Source organism: Rousettus aegyptiacus, unplaced genomic scaffold, assembly GCF_014176215.1.
Source record: "Rousettus aegyptiacus isolate mRouAeg1 unplaced genomic scaffold, mRouAeg1.p scaffold_m13_p_1, whole genome shotgun sequence".
NCBI lineage: Eukaryota > Metazoa > Chordata > Mammalia > Chiroptera > Pteropodidae > Rousettus > Rousettus aegyptiacus.
Window position 1 is genome coordinate 5,720,444 of NW_023416284.1, and position 18,751 is coordinate 5,739,194.

Sequence of the window (18,751 nt, forward strand, 5' to 3'; positions counted from 1 at the left end):
TGATGCTCCGTACATACATCCATATGGATGTATGTATAAGTTTATAACATATTCAATAACGGACAATATATCATAAAATTTATGTATCATAAGTAAAACATGTGCAAAATGTTAATAGTAGTTTTACTTCTCAGAAGCTAAGCAGGGTTGAGCCTGGTTAGTACTTAGATGGGAGACCAGGTGCTATAGGCGTAAAAAATAAATAAAAAAATAAGGGATTGTAAGATGACAAGGTCCTTGCAATCTGTGAGGTCAACCAAGGGTTGCTTCGTGCCTTCTCCCCCCCAAAATAATAGTTTTACTGCTAAAATTATGATACTGATAGTAGATTACAGTTACTCTAGTGTAGTATGAAGATTTGAATTCACGTAAATGTATTAATGACATAACGCTGTAAGAGGCGTAATTCTTCCCCTTCCCCTAAATGTGGCTTGCTTTCTCAGAAAACATTATTGAGATGCTGTCATTGAGGGAGAATGTAGATTAGAATGAATTTAAAACTATCTGTTTATTTCATGCAAAGCATTCACCTTTGTTCTTAAAGCCATTAATAATTTGAGGAAAAGAAGAGAGAAAGGGGATCTTGTTTATCTGTCGCTCAGTCTTGAGTATTGTTACTCTGCTTTATGCTATTCACGCCTCTCTCATTCTGCTTCTGTAGTTATGTGAAGAACTATTTGAGAAAATCAATGACAACTGTAATGAAGACATGTCTTACTCTGTAGAGGTGAGTACAACCAAAGGCCTCTGTACCCTGTCGCCCCACATGTTACTTTTAACTGGCTCGAAATTATGACTGTGCTGTAGTTCACTTAGCCATTCCCCCAGTCTTTATTTATTTTTTATTTTTGTAGGCTATTTAGTATTTATTTTTAGGCTATTTCTAAGTTTTGGTTATAATGAATAATGTTACAGTTGAGTCCTTATTCATAAGTCTGGCTTTACTTTCAGTTTTTTCCTTTGTATGTATGTTGGTTGTCAGATAATACATTTGAACCGCCAGGTGGCCTTTTAGAAAGAAAAGCTGTACCAATTTTCAACCCCATCAGGAAGATGTAAGCATCCATTGTGCCCTTGTCAACATTTAGTATTTTTCTTTTTTAATCTTTGCCAGTTTGATGAGGGAAAATTTCTCACTTGTATTTAAACTCACATTTCTTTATTATTATAGTTAGTCTTATAAATGATGCCTATGTCTGTTTACATGTTCTGATTATAATTCATTTGTGTGAACTCTTTTAATATTATTAATAATGACTTTTGATAGGCATAAGTTTTGCAAACATATATAATCAAATCTCTTTCCCCCCCTTTATAATTGCTTATAATCTTGGAAAGTTATTCGTCACCCATTGTTTATACCTTAGTTCTGTCAAGAAGAGGTTTATAAAATTCTGTATATTAGTTTATTTGATGAACTTTTCCACTTTTTGTATGTACTTTATGAAGCTATTATTTTATACCCTCCTCATTTTTAGTATTTAATTTCATAGTAACTAATATCATTTAAGTCTTCTCACTCACACATCTAGGCAACTAATTTTTGATATAGGAGCCAAAAACACAATGGAGGAAGAAAAATCTCTTCAATAAATTCTTTTGAGAAAACCGGAAAGCCACATGTAAAAGAATGAAACTAGACTGTCATCTGAAACCATGACACAATGTTCTGTTAACATGGGGCTTTTTTTGAGGAATTAAGCTATTTCTTAAGCAAACTCTAGTTTTTTGTGTGTTTTTAAAAAAATGTTTATGTTCTGATTATCTATAGGACTTGCATAGCTTCTGGTTGACTCACTTAGATGCTTTGGGTTTATTTCTTTACCTTTTCTTTACATTTATAATTTGGAAGGGGAATATGCTGCTCTAAAAATATTTTTTGTCAAAATGAATTCTCTAAGTAGCTGGTCTCATCCTATAACTATTCCATTTTGCATCATATGACAGAATGCTTTCGAGCTTGTAGGTAGTGAGAGAGGAGCCGTTGCCTTCACATTGGGCAGCGTTCACAGGCTCTGGTGGCGAGCAGCGCAGGTCCCCGGTTGATGCTGTGTGTGGTCCCTTCTGTGTGCGGGACCTCTCCCTCCCTTCATGTTTCTCTCCCTCTGCTCCAGCCACACTGGCTTTTTGCTGTTTCTGGAACATACCAAAGAGTGTTCCGGCTTTGAGACCTTTACATTTTATTCTTCCTTCTGAAATTTTCTTCCCTTGTATATCTTTTTGTCTTTCTAGTCTTTTGTTCAAATCTCACCCTGTCAATGAGGCTGGCCTTGAGCACCTTGTATAATATTGCAGCTTGGACTCATCTCCCTCACCCTGTTCTTTTTCTTCTCCGTAGTACTTACCACATTCTGACCTATTTTATAATTTTACCTTTTTTTTTTTTTTTTTTTTGAGGCTGTTTGCTTTTGGTCTCCCTTGCCAGAATCATAAGCTCAAAGCAGAGACCTTTGTTTTATATACTGATAGATGGCAGGTGCCTAGAAAGTGTCTGAAATGCCCAACACCTAATGAATTGAATTCGCCAAGTGGGGTCTATAATGGTTGGTTCAGAAGTAAAAGAAATAGTGATGGCTTTAGATCAATTTGACATTAGAGAATAAGTAATGGAGCACATCAACTTTTACCCAGTTATTTTGAGTCCTCTTAGTCTCATACTCGTGTGTAAAGGAGAAGATGTAATATCTTCATGGATTCAGGATTGTACAAGTTTAAGTACATGAGAATGATTATAAAGTACCATCTCACTTTCAAGGAAGACCTGCTTTAGAAAGATTATTTGTTGTCCTGTTGTTTTATTCTTTTTAAAAATAAATTTATTTAATTTAGTTTCAAGTATATAGTATATTGGTTAGACATCTATAATGTTCATAAAACGATCCCTGCAATTGCTCCCTCCCTCCCCTGGCCCTCCACTTAGCCATCATATTAATGCTAACTGCATTGCCTCTGCCATGCTCCCCGTTCCCAACTATCAACTACTAATTTGTACTTCTTTAACCCTTCACCCCATTCTTCCAGCCTCCTAACCCCCGTCCCCTCTGTCTGTCACCAAATTTGCCACGTATTTGTGAGTCTGTTTTTGATTAGTTTGTTTTCTTGGTTCCTTAGATACCACATATGGTATTTATCTTTCTCTATCTGACTTATTTCACTCAGCATAATAACCTCTAGGCCTGTAGGTCCGTCCATGTCATTACAAATAGTAAGATTTCATTTTTTTAATGGCTGAATAATATGCCATTGTATATATATGAACCATAATTTCTTTATCCAACCATCTGTTGATGGGCACTTAGGTTGCTTCCATATCTTGGCTATTGTAAATTGTGAATATTGGAATGCATAGGTTTTTACAAATTATTGTTTTGGTTTTCTTTGACTAAATACCCAGAAGTGTAATTGTTGGGTCAAAAGGTATATCCATTTTTAATTTTTTTGAGAAACCTCTGTACCGTTTGTTGTTTTATTCTTGTCATGGATCAGTTACTTTATCTTTCAGCATTCTCAATTTTTTTAAAAACCAATTTTGAAATACAGTATAAAAATACAGTCAGATCTGAGATTGAGTAAAAGCAAAAGACAATAGAAATGGAGATGAGGTTCCATTAGAGATCTCTGAAAGTGTGTCAATAGAAATTCAAAGTTGAAAGTTGCATAAGTTATTGTATGCTTGAGTAGCTCAGTGATACAGAAGTTTCTGATTCCTGGGGAAGTGTCATAATTAGCCTGCTGTGGTGAATTAACCCCAATTTAGAGCCCTGTTTGCTTAGAATCTGATGATACACTAGGAACAGAACCATCATCCTTCAAAGTCAGACTCTTGAGTGAAGCTCATTTGACTGATGTTATAATCAGCATGTTGGTTCGTTACTTTCCCATGAGGAATAACTGTTACTCAGACCAGATACTCACATCAGAACGACTAGTATATTATCTTCCTGTGGGCAGATCTCTGTTGGAATGCTGTTAGTTTTTTGGTGAGCATAAAATTAGAGGGAGAAGAGTCAATTAGAGAATGAAATGTGTAATTGCCTTAAGTGAAGAAATGATAGCCTAACACATTCATCTCCAGGATAGGAATGGTCCCAATGACGGGGCGAGAATTCCTGAAGTATATTGCCTGAGGCTTCTTCCCACAGGAGACTTGGCTGGTTCCTGCCACGTGACCAGCCCTTACTCCTTCTGGTAGATACATTTTTTGTCCATAATCAGTTACATCGTGGTATTAGAGTCACCTGTCTCTTTTGTCTTCCTTGCTCTGGAATATTGATATTTTTCTTGGTTTTAACATTAATAGAAATCTTGTCTCTAGGATTTTGGAGTAAGCTCACTGTAATCCCCAGTTTTGATGACAGCACACATTTCTTAAAAATGTTGATAACTGATAAGTTGCTACTAAAAATATTTTTTCTGCTTAAGACAGGTAGTAGCCACTGTGTACTGATATAGCCTGTTTACCTCCTTTTCCTTTCTGAGAAGATCAGAAGGCTGGTTCTAACCTACTTGGTGATACCTGTGCGTACTGTTAATAGGGTGAAAGGGACTAGCACTATGGTACTTCACGTTGTAGAGGTTGCTGATGTCCCATTGTAGAGCATTTAATACCATTTTGCATAGTTTTATCTTTTTAATGTATAGGGTGTCTTTTTCAAAGTCCTGATTCGTTAATAATTTGTTTCCAGGTGAGCTACATGGAAATATACTGTGAAAGGGTACGCGATTTGCTGAATCCAAAAAACAAGGGTAATTTGCGCGTGCGTGAACACCCACTTCTTGGCCCGTATGTGGAGGATCTGTCAAAGTTGGCAGTCACTTCCTACACAGACATTGCTGACCTCATGGATGCTGGGAACAAAGCCAGGTATGGTAGGAAATAGACTAATGACTGCGGCCTTTGGCACACTCTGAGGCCCTTTGTTCCCAGTGGAGAGTTGAGGCCGCAGAGCGGTGGAATTTGCTGTCCTCATGGTGTCCGCAGAGCCCTTTTTGGCTGTGCTGGAGAAGTGAGGGCTTCAGCACAATCGGCATCTTCTCATCAAAACAGGACACTGATAAGACACGTTAGAACTTTGGTTAAGTTTTACTATTAGGTTTTGGTTGAGTCATGGTAAAATAAAGTGTTGTTTATCACGTGCCTCTGGAATAAATGACAACCTAATAAAAACGTAAAAATTAAATGCCTCGGCGGATTTTTAAAGAGACAGCTAGAATATAAAAAATGATTCTGAGCTGGTGCCCTTGGAGTTGGAGGGTAACTTGATAGACTCATAAATAAGGTGTATTAAGAGCAGTTTGTGTGAAAGTCTTGCAATCTGTGAGTTAGGTTAAAGCTGTTGCTTGTTATGCTTACGATGTAGATTCTGCAGTCCCTTTTAATTTCTATCTAAGAATTCTGTTGTCACATGGTCACCTTTCTGTCTATTTAGGACAGTGGCAGCTACCAACATGAATGAAACAAGTAGCCGTTCCCACGCTGTGTTTACAATTGTTTTCACCCAGAAGAAACATGACGCTGAGACCAACCTTTCCACTGAAAAGGTAAGAGAACTTCATTCGGTCTCTGGGCCGGAGCTGTGTGGGGTGGGGCTTTTTGGAAGTCCCTCTTGCTACCCGCTGTATTTTGTGGCAGGGAGAAGAGTGGCCCTTTTACTTACTGGAGAGTATTTTATACCTTCTGCTTATCATTTTTATTCCACCCTAAACCTGTTTTGAGCACAGGTTCTTAAGTGAAATTGCAAGATAGAAAATAGGGTTAAGAAAAAATCCAAGACTTTGGGTCTCGAAAATTCTGCGAGAGAGGTAAACAGTTCTGTGGGGAGAAAAATCTTTTCTTCTTCTTGACTAAAATCTCGTAATTACCTTATTTGCTTGTTCAGTATATGTATTTTATTTTTTTGAGCTCTGATAAAATTACTGTGGGATTAAATATTTAAGCAAATGATGGAGCAGACAGGATGTGTTTTATTCTTGAAAAATCAAAAACTGCATAGCAGTTCTGATGTTCTTCAGATGCCTTTGCTTGTTAATTTCTCTTTCGTCCACAGTGGTTAAATGTGGTAGACTTTGGAATTAAACACTTGCTTTAGGTCCTGGCTCTGCCACCTTTTGCAGTGTTATCTTGGGCAAGTTACTTAACCTCTTCATGCCTGTTTTCTCCATCCTCATAGGATTGTTAAGTATTAATACAGGTTAAGTGCATATAATAGTGATTGTTACAGAATAACCACTTATTAAATGTTAATTTTATTATCATTTTTAATAATAAATTTTTTAAAAAAAATTCTACTCTGCCTACATTCCTGAGTAGCATACAGCTAGATTTTTAAACCTAAGTTAGATTTATTGTATTGGCAGTTAGAAAAGATCCTTTGCTTTATAAACTGAGTACTTTATGATACCAATATCACTAAAAACTAGAATTACCTTTTACTTGGTGACTTATTTGTTTTTAGCTGAAAATTACTTTTAAAAATATATTCTTCATATAGGCGATCAGAACCTTAACACTGCTTAGCCAGAGGGTATAATATTAATGCTGTGGAGGAGTCAGTATTTGTCTGAATGTCACCAAGGAACATCCTATGTGAAAGCATTTTCTTTTTCCATGATGTCAAATCTATAAAAATAGTAATGTTAATCCCATAACCATGACCTCCTTGATATAATCCATTTTGAATAGTTTTATCTAAACTTTCCTGAATTGAAGTACGATAAAACACACATAATTAAAGTGTAAAACTGGATCACATATGTATACACCCGTGAAACCAGTACACGATCTAGATAATGAGCATTTGTGGTACCCAGCAAAGTTGCCTCATGCCCCTTTGTAATCTGACTATATCCTTCCTTCTACTCTCATCTTCAAGTAATCCCTGCTCTGCTTTCTGTCTCTAGAGATTAGTTTAATTTTCCAGAATTTTATGTAAATGGAATCATATACTGTTTTTTTCCTAGCTTCTTTCACTTAGCGTAATAATTTTGAGATTCATCTGCGTTGTTGTATCAGTAGTTCACTCATGCTCATTGCTGATTAGTATTCCATTGTATAGATATATCATAATTTGTTCATTAATTCAGTTGTTGGTTGGGCATTTAAATTATGTCTAGTTTAAAAAAAAAATAAATTGTGCCCAGTTTTTTTATCATTACAAATAAAGATGCTGTGAACATTTGCGTACAGTCTTTGGGTGGATGTTTGTTTTTTTTTTCCCTTTGGTTGATACTTAGAAGTAGGATGGTTGAGTCTTATGGTAGGTATATGTCAAGCTTCTTAAGAATCTACCGAACTGCTTTTCAGAGTAAAACATATCATTTTATGTTCCCAACATCAGTGTTTGAGAGTTCCAGTTATTGAGGTACAGCTGACATACATTATATTAGTCTCAGTTGTATAACATAATCAATATTTAGATAGTGAAATTATCACCACAGTAAACATCCTTCAGTATATATAGTCACAGAATTTTTTTCTTGTGAAGAGAACTTTTCAGATTTATTCTTAGTAAATTTCAAATATGCAGTATAGTGTTACTAACCATGGTCACTCTGCCATACATCACATTCCCACAACTTCTTGTTTTATAACTGCAAATTTGTTGCTGTGACACCCTTCAGCTATTTTACCTAATCCACCCCCCCCCACACACGCACACCCTGCCTCTGGCAATCACCAGTGTGTTCTCTGTACCTGTGAATTGTGTTTTTATTTTGAAAGATTCCACATAGAAGTGAGATCATACAGTATTTGTCTTTATCTGTCTGACTTATTTAACTTAGTATAATGCCCTTAGGGTCCATCTATGTTGTTGCAAATGGCAAAATTTCATTCTTTTTTATGGCTGGATAATATTCCATTGTACATATATACCACATTTTTTATATCCATTCGTATATCAATGGACACTTAGATTGTTTCTGTATCTTGGCTCTTTTAAATAATATTGCAATGAGTATCGGTATACATATATCTTTTACAGTCAGTGTTTTTCTTCGGACAAATATCCAGAACTGAAATTGCTGGATCATATGATAGTTCTATTTTTAATTTTTTGAGGAACCTCCGTTCTGTTTTCTATAGTGGCTGCAGAGTTTTCTATATTTTTATAACATACCACTGTGAAATATGTTTATTCTAAAATTACTTCTTTTGAACCAAGATAATTACTATGAACTTTTGTGTGTGCTCTCTAAATTGACAAAAAGTGTATACTGTCTTTATCTTATGTCATATGTAAGAGTTCTAATCAATATTTTCAGACTTCTCCATGCTTTAATCTTTTAATTTCCTGCCTCTAAATGTTTTCTTCTTCTATGTTGCTTATGTTTGAATTGTCCCATTGTCATTGTTCTTTACCAGGTCAGTAAGATCAGCTTGGTGGATCTAGCGGGAAGTGAACGAGCTGACTCAACTGGTGCCAAAGGGACTCGATTAAAGGTATAAATTTGACCAAACAAATGGCCTAGTCAGTAATTTTTCTGTAACATAGGTTAGCCAGCTATGGACAGTAGGCCAAATCTGGCCCGTTGCCTATTTTTGTTAATAAAATTTATTGAGACATAGCTACATCTGTTTGTTTATGTATCGTCTGTGGCTGCTTTCACGCTATAATGGTAGGGTTGAGAAGTTGTGCAGAGACCATATGGCCCACAAAACCTGTGAGAAAAATTTTGCCAACTCTGATCTTTAACTTCAATGAAGTGGTAAGTTATATAACATAATAATTAAGGAGGACTTCATGGTCCAGGTGGGAGTTGAATTGTGTTTTGAGGAACAGGCAGAGTTTGGCTAGATGGAAGTAAGGGACGAAAACTGGGAAGAAGATACACATGATCCAGTTGTGAGAACAGGCACAGACTCCTTTAGAGAGATGCTTAACAAGCAGAAATTTCACATTAGTGAGTTGTGGGAAGAAGGCTGCATCTGTAATTTTTTGGAGCACAAACATCTCAAAGATACTTTAGCACTGTGCACTAGATCCCAGCATGTTATCAGGTGGAGAGGAGGGAAATTGAGGATTAAAGCAGGTTTTTAGGATTGCTGGTCATAAATAAACAATAATGCTAGCATATGGCTAATTGTATTTTATCTATTACATAAGATGTGGCAATAGTAGAAATTCTTTATCATGATCCTTTCATGTTTGAAATTGATTTCAGGAAGGAGCAAATATTAATAAGTCTCTTACAACTCTGGGAAAAGTCATTTCAGCCTTGGCAGAGGTGGTAAGTGTTATATTTCATTATAAGGGGAAATTATTAGTCGTTTAGCAAATGTACTTGATATTTTATGATTCTTTATCAAAGTTGGCCTTTTTGGCCCTTTTATGTAATCTTGCCTGTCTTCATTTAGAACTTGTCAATAAGATACCAGGTATAACACTTTGTCTTTGTACTAAAAGTAGAAGATTAAGGAGAATAAAGGTAAACATAGGTCAGTAAAGGATAGAATGAAAATTATGTCTTTAGAAAGACCTAATTTTTTTTGAGCCTTTTTTCATATCTCTCTTAAAACCCTCTAGTATTTATTACATATTCTTCTCTTATACAGTTTGTTTCTAAGTAGGATGCAGTGCTTTTTGGAGTATTTTGTGCAGTTTGCCTTGATAAATGCTGTTGATTTGGGGGCCAATAATGAACTCTTTTAAATAGGTTTATTCTTCCTTATTTCTTAGCGGTGGAATACTAATGCTGAAACAATTTTTATATAAGGGGCTTCAGTATTTCCATTGAGAGCTAAAGAAGCATGCTCTAATTTAGTTTAGCACCTCATTTAAATCCTTAAAAAAATTAAATACTTTCTTCTTGTCTCTGAGAAGTCAAATCAATTTATGACTTAAAATTTAAATGGTATATTTTCTATTTAGAAGCTTATCCTATGTTCTCATTTTCTCTTTAAAATGCTTTCATCTGTAGGATAACTGCACCAGCAAGGTACGATGGTTTGGTAAAAATGAACTAGCTGTAGAATCAATTGTGATGATTTTAGATCCTCAGCAGAATGTATGGAGGCATAAATAACAATGGAACCTTCCAAAAAGTTTTTGTGATTTGTTCTCTGGCTCTAGAATTGAGAATTGCTGTGTAGAGTGACCATAAATCATGAGACTTCATAACAAACTTAATTTAGGGAACATGATGTGCTTTGGAGAAGGAATTCAGAATCAAGAAATTTGAGGAAGCTTCTACATTGTGTTACCTTATACTGTTTCTCCTAGTGATCATCTGTAGGACGTGATGAAGTCTCCTATAAACTTCTCAAAGGGACTGTAAAATAAATTTCTTAAAACATAGCGAATTGGCTTTTTGAAATTATTATCATATTTTTCTTATACCTCTTTGTATTATCTTATTTCCCACCATGAACAGTCATGAATTATTTAAACGTTTAACAATTTTTTTCTACTCTTTAGTTATATATAAAGTAAAGACTGTAGAATCAAGTTGAACTTTTATCTGCTTCTAGAAAACATGATTTACAGCCTTTTTAATCCAAATACAATAGATTTTTCCTTCCTCATATTTCTGTACAAATTCTCTGAAGTTTATTAGTATTCTCCTACAAGAGTAATGTTGGGGATAGAGGCAGTATCTCAATTAAAATACTTTATACTCATATTTTCAAATATGTGGATTTATTCTCTTTCTACAAAAATAAATTAATACAAAGTAATGCCCTTTTTCTGTTTTTCTCTGCCTATTGGAAAAAAACTATATTAGATTTAAAATTTTGATGTACATTTGTGAATATTCTTCAAATATCTAATCTGGGTCCCAGAACCAGAAAGACTATTGAAACTTAATGATAATTCCAGTTTGTCCTGTTTGCTTATCAGTTAATATCCATATCAACAACAACAAAAAGGTTACAAAGTATTTATATATTTCCCACATTGCTGTGTGCCACAGTAATTCGCAAATGACTTTTTGTAAAACCCAGTTTAGGACTTTGCATCTATGTCATAACTATAACCAAAACAGAAATAATTTTAGTTATTATGTAACAAGATAATTTTGGGCAGATTGATATGTATTCTTATTTCCACTGGGGAGGTAAACAGGATTATAACCATTCACACCTAATAGTATTTCTTTTTAGAAAAGTTACTGCTCTAAGTAAAAATTTTTATGTAACTCCTGAGGCACTTATTTTTTAAAAAAGTTATCGATGTGAGACAGATGAGATTAATTTGTATAAGAGAGCAGATAGAAAAGAAATGGCTAAAATTCCGGCATATTTTCAAATGAAAAAGATTGAAGTTTAATTTCTGTATATTTATTTAGCTACTCCTTAATTTAGTCTAATAGAAATGAAAGTAGAGCATTTTTGGCAAATGGACACTGCTTCTTTTTATAGTATTGTTTGCAGTCATTGTTACTGGCACGCGTTAAATCTTGCAGCATTTTTAGTACTAACCATAGACAAAGCTGGGGTGTTTAGGCGCAGCAGGGAACTAGAAAAGGATAAACTGAGGCCTCCGGTCTCAAGAGCTTTTTAGTGGAATGAAAATCCCACCAGGCCGTGAATGACCTTCAAGGTCTGTGTAATTTAGAAATAGAGCCTGCTATTGGAAGTGACTTCTAGTATTTGGCATATTGTGTGTCTGTGGGTAGAGTGAGATGACGCGGAGGGGTCGTTTTCATGAGTGGAATTAAAGTGCTACGTGCCTACTTCCTTTCCTCATCGACAAACCAGAGGTCAGGTACTTAGTACTCCTTTTCTGGGTACCTGTGCTTTCACAGGCAGTGCACTGTCCTTAGTTTAATCGAACCTCACGTTATACCAGGGATGGATTAAAAAACTGCCAGTTGCTGGGGAGATATACACCACTGAACTCTGGCTTTCCCCTTGGTAGCTTCTTAACTTATCACAACACAGTCATCAGCCAGCAGATACTGGAGTAGAGCGTTTGCGTTCAATTTTACATACAAGGGATATGACTTCCTCCATTTCAGCCCTGGTTCTGCATTGAAAATTGTATCATTTTCTTAGACTTTTACTCTAACTCTGATGGTTGGAGTTATTTTGGGTATAATTTCCATTTAAAGAAAACAGATGTGTTTTGCTTTACAAGAGTTACTAGATATTTAACAAGCCACGATGATTTGTTTTGGCCAAATTCATTAACTTAAAGACTCGCTCCAACACATCCAGCTTGGAATGTACAGGATTCATATTTGCCCCTCCGCAAAGGTAAAAATTATTGTTTGAGGATTGGGTATTAGATGATACTAAGGAATTATTGTTTTTTTTTTGTTTTTTTTTAATGTGGTGATGGTCATGCAGTTATGTTAAAAAAAAAAAAATCCTCTGTTAGAGATATGTACCTGAACTATTTACACATAAAATGCTTTAAAACACTACCAGCTATAAAAGACACAATACGAGTAGGATATCAGTATTAGAATATTGATGTTAAGTTTCATGAATTAGGGTCTTTGAACTGTGAACATGTAAGAAAATGTCCTTATCTGCCGAAGTGTTTAGGGATTAAAAGGGTATCTGTCTGCAGTTTACTCCAAAATGGTTCAGAAATAAAACATGTAGAAAAGTGTTTGAGGGATAATTGAAATATATTGTCAAAATACCCATAATGATTATATGATAGCTCATTTTACTATTCTCTAAACTGTCATGTATGTTGTAATTTTTAAAAATAAGATAGAAAAATTGACTTTGTTGCATGAGCCTCGGGTATTGTGAAGAATTGAAGCCGAGGGTGTTTAATGCCATGGTGAGAGGGCTCTGCTGGAACTGAATTTACTTGGAAATCGTAGACTGCTTTGCATTTCATGTGAATTTTCCATCCTTAACAGTGCTAAGACCATTTCTTTCTGTTTTAATAGAGTAAGAAGAAGAAGAAAACTGATTTTATTCCCTACAGGGATTCAGTACTTACTTGGCTCCTTCGAGAAAATCTAGGTATGTTGACCACTGGTGTGTGATTATCTTTTTGATTTAAGATGGTTGGATTCGCGCACTTTTGTTTCAATCAGGGTTTTCTCTTGTATGTTGTTGACGTCAGGACACAAACCACATACCTGCTTCAGACTATTGCTCCTTCTTCCTCTTTGGAAACTCCGTCCTCCTTTGAGGTGCACATAATTGGACGTTACCAACCCTTACTCATTTTGCTGATGTTTGAGGAGCTTCAGGTCCCTGTCCTTTATTCACTGTTTCTTTAGCCCTTTTCCCTCCTTCTTGATGAGAAGAAAGGAGTGATCAGCTGTATCCCACACTGCTGATAGAAAGAAGAGGCTGACAGTGTCCCGTTGGACTGTCCATATCACTAGTGACTTGTCTGTATCACGTTGCTAAGAGCAGCTTTGGCGAAGTGGCTGAGGTCTTGATAGGAGTGGGAATAAGAAAACTGGTCACAGTAGATCCAGACACCAACGTTTGAGTGTAATGGTACCTGACATAGGGACATAAAAGAAATTTATTAAATTCTGTTAAATCTTAGGATCTGAGGTTGCGCTGTCTGATTTAATACAGTCAATAAAATTCTTCTAAAAATGAGAATGAGAGAGTCATGATTCTTCTTTTTAGGTGGCAATTCTCGGACTGCCATGGTTGCTGCCTTGAGCCCAGCAGATATCAACTATGATGAAACTTTGAGCACTCTGAGGTACTCCAACTTGATCCCAATAGCTAAATAGAGCACAGGGCCACGATAAGGCATTTTGTTAGGCCATGGATGTTCTCATGCTGTATGGGTGGTTATTTATGTAAGTATTGATCCAGTCCACTCATAAGAGGGATACTAGGGGGCGGGGAAAGTCTTATTATAGTAGAATTTACCTCTTTACGTTTTCAGTTTCATTGGGAAAGGCATTAACTTTTTCATAAGAAAGATATTAAAATTGTTTGAGATTTTTGGATAGCTTTTAGATAATAGTGAAAGTTTCCTATAGCATCCATTTCTATAAAAAGAAGTGCCCCTCTGATGTTTGTCATTACAGAAATGCTTAAATCGTAAAAAGCAATATAACTATGAGTACATGTAGCCTTTGTATACTATTAATATTGTATAATATTATATTAGTATACATTTACTAATAGAATAATATACTAATAGAATAATAGAATGTATACTCATAGAATATTTCTAAATATGAATTATTTTAATCCCAAATTTTCTACTCTTCTCCCATGAAAGACACTTTTGATATAACAGAAGGAACACTGGTCTGACGATCAGTTTTGAGTCCTTTTTCTGGTATTTATTTCCTTCGAGATCTTGGGTAAATCACTTAACTTCATCTGAGCCTTCTCCCTCATTTTATGAAGAACTATAAAGCTTTATACAAATGTATTATTATTAAGGCTCCTAAAATTCGTAAATACTCAAGCTGTTTGGGAACAACGATACGTGACTTATGAGAAGCAGAGCATCCTAGAAACGGCCAAACTGAATTTTCTTTTTGGATGTAGGTACGCAGATCGCGCAAAGCAGATTAAATGCAATGCTGTTATCAATGAGGACCCCAACGCCAAGCTGGTCCGTGAATTAAAGGAGGAGGTGACGCGGCTGAAGGATCTTCTTCGCGCTCAGGGACTGGGAGACATCATCGATAGTGAGTGAATTCAAGATCAGTGTGAAACCTAATCCTTTCCTCTTCCAGGTTCTTATGTTTAAACTTAGATTTAAGGAACATGCAAAGCTAGATGGCAGAGAAAGGGTTTTTTGTTTTTTTTTATTTCTTATTAACACAATGAAAATTATCTCAGTTTTTTTTATATTGTACGTTGGTACCAGGCTATTAATTTGAACAAATGAAATTAGTTTTTCATGAACATGCAACTACTTGTATTTTTATTAGATTTCTACTTTAGGTCAACAGTGAAGTTTAGTTGGAGAATATTAGGGTTATTCCTACTGAGAAATTAATCACTTCATATAAATCTTACTTGAAATATTTGTTTTTGTGTTATGGGCTTTTCTGGATTAATGTAGTTGCAGCGGTATGTGTGTGAATGCTCCCCATCCCTCTCCCTGTGAACATAAAAAGGAGAAAATAACCATTTCCTTAAAATTCAACAATTAGACTTCCAGAGGATATTGTTTTACAATGTTGTCCTAAAAACGAATTCAAGTTTTTAACCTTAGTGATCCGCCTACATAATGTCTCATCAGAAGGTGAGCTGAGTGGGTTATCTAGATTATTCAGGTATAATAGTATATGGCTTTATTAAATATAGCATGTTTTTATTTTTTGAGTGTAAAATTATTATTATATCATTTGGAATTTTAATAAGATTTTCAAGGCCTCTTCTGGTCTTCTAGTTTAGTTTATCTTAACTGATTAGCACTTGATTTTAGATGAATACAGTTTGTAAAATGATAACATATTCTGAGTGTTAATTTTTTCGCCTTCCCAAATGCCAACGTACTGCTCCGTTCCCTCTCTGTGCCACTACTGAACCTGAACTTTGTCCCTTCTTGTATTTTCCCTCCTGCTTACCTTCAGTTGATCCATTGATCGATGATTTCTCTGGAAGTGGAGGCAAATGTGTGTATTTTATGTATTGGTTATTTCCAGTACTCTGATTTGCTAATCTGCCTCCGCTGGATTCGCCTTAAAATGAGCTTTGCATGCCAGCAGTTCTGACAGGGAAATCCCAGACAGAGCATACTGTGGGTAGATCCTATTTTTGCCCTTCTACACTTAGTAAAGCAATCTTCGCTGAATTGGTCCGTGGCTTGAATAAAGTTAAGAGGCTTAAGAATCTCTTGCTGCTTCTACTCTTCAGTTTTTCTGCTTATGTGATTAAACTGAATCCAGTCATAGTTGACAATGATAGCGATGACAGCAGCTCACATTTATTGAGTGTTTGTAATGTGCCAGGCCCTGTTTTAGTACCTTGAATATATTGTCTCATTTAATCTTGTCAGCGACTCTGGAAAAGTTCCATTATGCCCCTTACCAGCGAGGACACTGCTACCTGGAGTGGTTAGTTGGCCACTGAGATCCCATGGTTTCCCTGTGGTCAGATTGTGGAACTCAAAGCCTTGCTTTTAATTATTATTATACCTTTTTTGGCCTCTTGAGGTCCTTCAGAGTCTGATAATTTAATAGAACATTTCTTTTTAGTTAGCTGTGGAATTCTGAGCCTTAATATGTGTATAATTAAAGGTAGCCACTTCCATTTGTGATTGAGTAGCTGTGTGAGTGTAGATTTGCACTCACCTGTGCTTATGCTAAATTGGCTTCTTCCATATCTTGGGCCTCAGCTTACTTGATGGTTAGGTAAATACTTTTCGCCCCCTTTTCATGAATTACAAATTGAATTTTAAAAAATTTGTCTAAAATTTGTGCTTAAAATGAGGACATTTGATGAAAGATCATTCATTATTCTCTCCATATGTATCACTAAGTCAGTGCGGAAATAATTTCTTACCCTTTTCAGATATCAAGGAATTGTTTTCTTAGACGAATGAAGCATCTTCATTTTTAGGGGTTAAGCTTTATATTTTTGTTGATTTGCTTGTTCATTTAGTGAGACTTGACAGAGAGTAAGGAAATACATAGGCGAAACCAGATGTCGCCCTGGCCACTGTGATGAAATTCAGCCCTGAAGACACCGTCACGTTCTAATTCAGAATGATTCTTGGACTGGAATGGCTCTGTCTGAGATTTCCAAAGCTGACACTGGTGTGGGAAAGACACCGTCTTGTTCTTGCTTTTGTGCTCCAGGTGGTGCTGCTGCCAGCTCGCTTGTCGCCTCACTGTTTTCCGAGCAGCTCTGGCACCTCCCAAAAAGCCATGCATGACTTAAGTCTCACTTCTGTATCTGTGCAGGAAAGCGGCCCTGACTGCTGTCGAATTTCCATTACGTCTACTCTTAATTCCTTTTAGGGTTTGCATGTGTCAGTTGGACCTTCTAACTCCATCCTTCCCTTTCTTTCCGACCTTGCTGCCATCACCTAATGGCTAATATTTTGCTCCAGTCCCCATTTAAAACTTGCTTGTTTTCCTGTGTTCTCTATTTACAGATGGTGGTTTTCAAACTGTCTTGAAGCAACTGCTAGTTTTAAGGGGCTTCTAGAACTGGCTCTTGAGTCTTGAGTGGACCCAGGGAGAGCTAATAATATTTTTCTGACTCTTTGTATTGACTCATATCTTTTAAGGAAAGCTTAGTTTTGACAGGAATTTTAAGCAGAGCGGATTGTCTCAAATTTAAAAATGAACTAATTTTAAAATAGTAATGTACGAATCCCTATGATTTACTTCTGGGGTCTGTTTGAGAAGAATGACCAAGAACAGCAAATTAGTGAATTTTATTGTTTTTGGCTGTTTTTACCAAAACTAAAAAGTATGTCCCTAAAACTTGCATTTCATACTAGAAACATGGATCACCAGTGACTCAACGTTCATACTGTTAGGAAGAGTAAGAGCCTCACTTAAATTAGCAAATATTCAGCCTTAATGTTTGACGCTCCAGCAAGCAACACCAAATGCATTGATTTGCTAATTTTTCTCCCTTATTGAGTCAGGCAGTCAGCCTTGAGTTTTTAACCAGGACTTGTACAAAACTCCTGTCATTTCTACAGTTACCTCTTCCTTTTTTTTTTTTTTTTTAAAAAAAAGTGTATTTAAAAAATTCTTTTTAGCATAGTGAAATGTTGCTATACAAAGAACACTACTCAGTGCTCAGATTTTTGTTTTAACTCGAATTTTGGGGGTTGAAATTTTTGCTAAATGCCATACAACATGGGGCCAGGCTGAAATGTATTATTACTGATTAGTTAAGTGATCATCTCTTTCCCTTATAGTTACAAACTGCTGTGACTGAAGAGTAGTGTAAATCTAAGGCGTTGTAGTTTTGGAGCCATAGAGGCAAGGCCGTGTGGGGAACAGGCCTCAGCAGTGTCCTTTGAGGCCTCGGTTTCCCCTACCAGATATAACATCAGCCCACAGTGGAATTTTTTAGTTTCTCAATTCAGAATTGGCTCTTAACCTCGAGGGTACCAGTATTAAAGACAGACATGTTTTAGAACTGCCATCTAGAACAATTGCAACTCGTCTTTGTAGTATAACATGTCTTTGTCTTGGCGCTTTAATGCTTTCCTTTCTTACACCGGTGTTCCTTCCTGTCTTTTTTTCTTCCTCTGTTCCTTTCCTTCTTTTCCTCTTTTTCTGCCTTCCCTCCTTTCTGTTTCCTAGATCTGAAAGATTTTCAGAACAATAAGCATAGGTACTTGCTAGCCTCTGAGAATCAACGCCCTGGCAATTTTTCCACAGCGTCCATGGGGTCCCTTACTTCATCTTCATCTTCCTGCTCACTCAATAGTCAGGTGGGCTTAACATCTGTGACCAGCATTCAGGAGAGGATCATGTCTACCCCCGGAGGAGAGGAAGCCATCGAACGTCTGAAGGTAAGCAATAGTTCAGACTGAATGAAAGGTATTCTCTGTACTTCCACAAGGCTAAATGAGGAATGGAAATCTCTTGAGATTTTGGTTCAGCATATGGAAGAACGTTCTAACTTTTAGAGGTATCTTAAAAATGGAATTTGCTGCTTAGTGAGATAATTGATTTCTTTTCACCAGAATGTTTGAGTCTGACATGGCCAGGCAGAATGGGAGAGATGTGTGGGCCCATCGATCATAGGTTGGCCACGCAGAATAACTGATACTCAGATATGTCCATCAATTTTGAGGTCGTTATAAATAGTCACAGGAAAATTGTTTAGTTAGAAATTTAGTTGGAAACTAATTAGTTGGAAACGTTAAGTATTATTGGA

General features: G+C 36.1%; 1 protein-coding gene across 10 annotated transcripts in view; it reads left to right on the forward strand.

Annotated features, from left to right (window-relative positions):
• Positions 1-18,751, forward strand: part of KIF1B (kinesin family member 1B) — a 120,936-nt gene that overhangs the window by 31,802 nt on the left and 70,383 nt on the right. For 3 of the 10 annotated variants that reach the window (XM_036228492.1, XM_036228517.1, XM_036228496.1), the window contains exons 5-15: positions 662-727; positions 4,686-4,864; positions 5,430-5,541; positions 8,363-8,440; positions 9,163-9,228; positions 9,919-9,936; positions 12,850-12,925; positions 13,553-13,631; positions 14,438-14,580; positions 15,475-15,516; positions 18,172-18,383. In XM_036228492.1, the coding sequence (XP_036084385.1) occupies positions 662-727; positions 4,686-4,864; positions 5,430-5,541; positions 8,363-8,440; positions 9,163-9,228; positions 9,919-9,936; positions 12,850-12,925; positions 13,553-13,631; positions 14,438-14,580; positions 15,475-15,516; positions 18,172-18,383 (1,071 nt within the window). The remainder of the gene's footprint in view (positions 1-661; positions 728-4,685; positions 4,865-5,429; positions 5,542-8,362; positions 8,441-9,162; positions 9,229-9,918; positions 9,937-12,849; positions 12,926-13,552; positions 13,632-14,437; positions 14,581-15,474; positions 15,517-18,171; positions 18,384-18,751) is intronic. The other 7 variants (XM_036228514.1, XM_036228519.1, XM_036228523.1 and 4 more) reach the window with 5 other exon arrangements.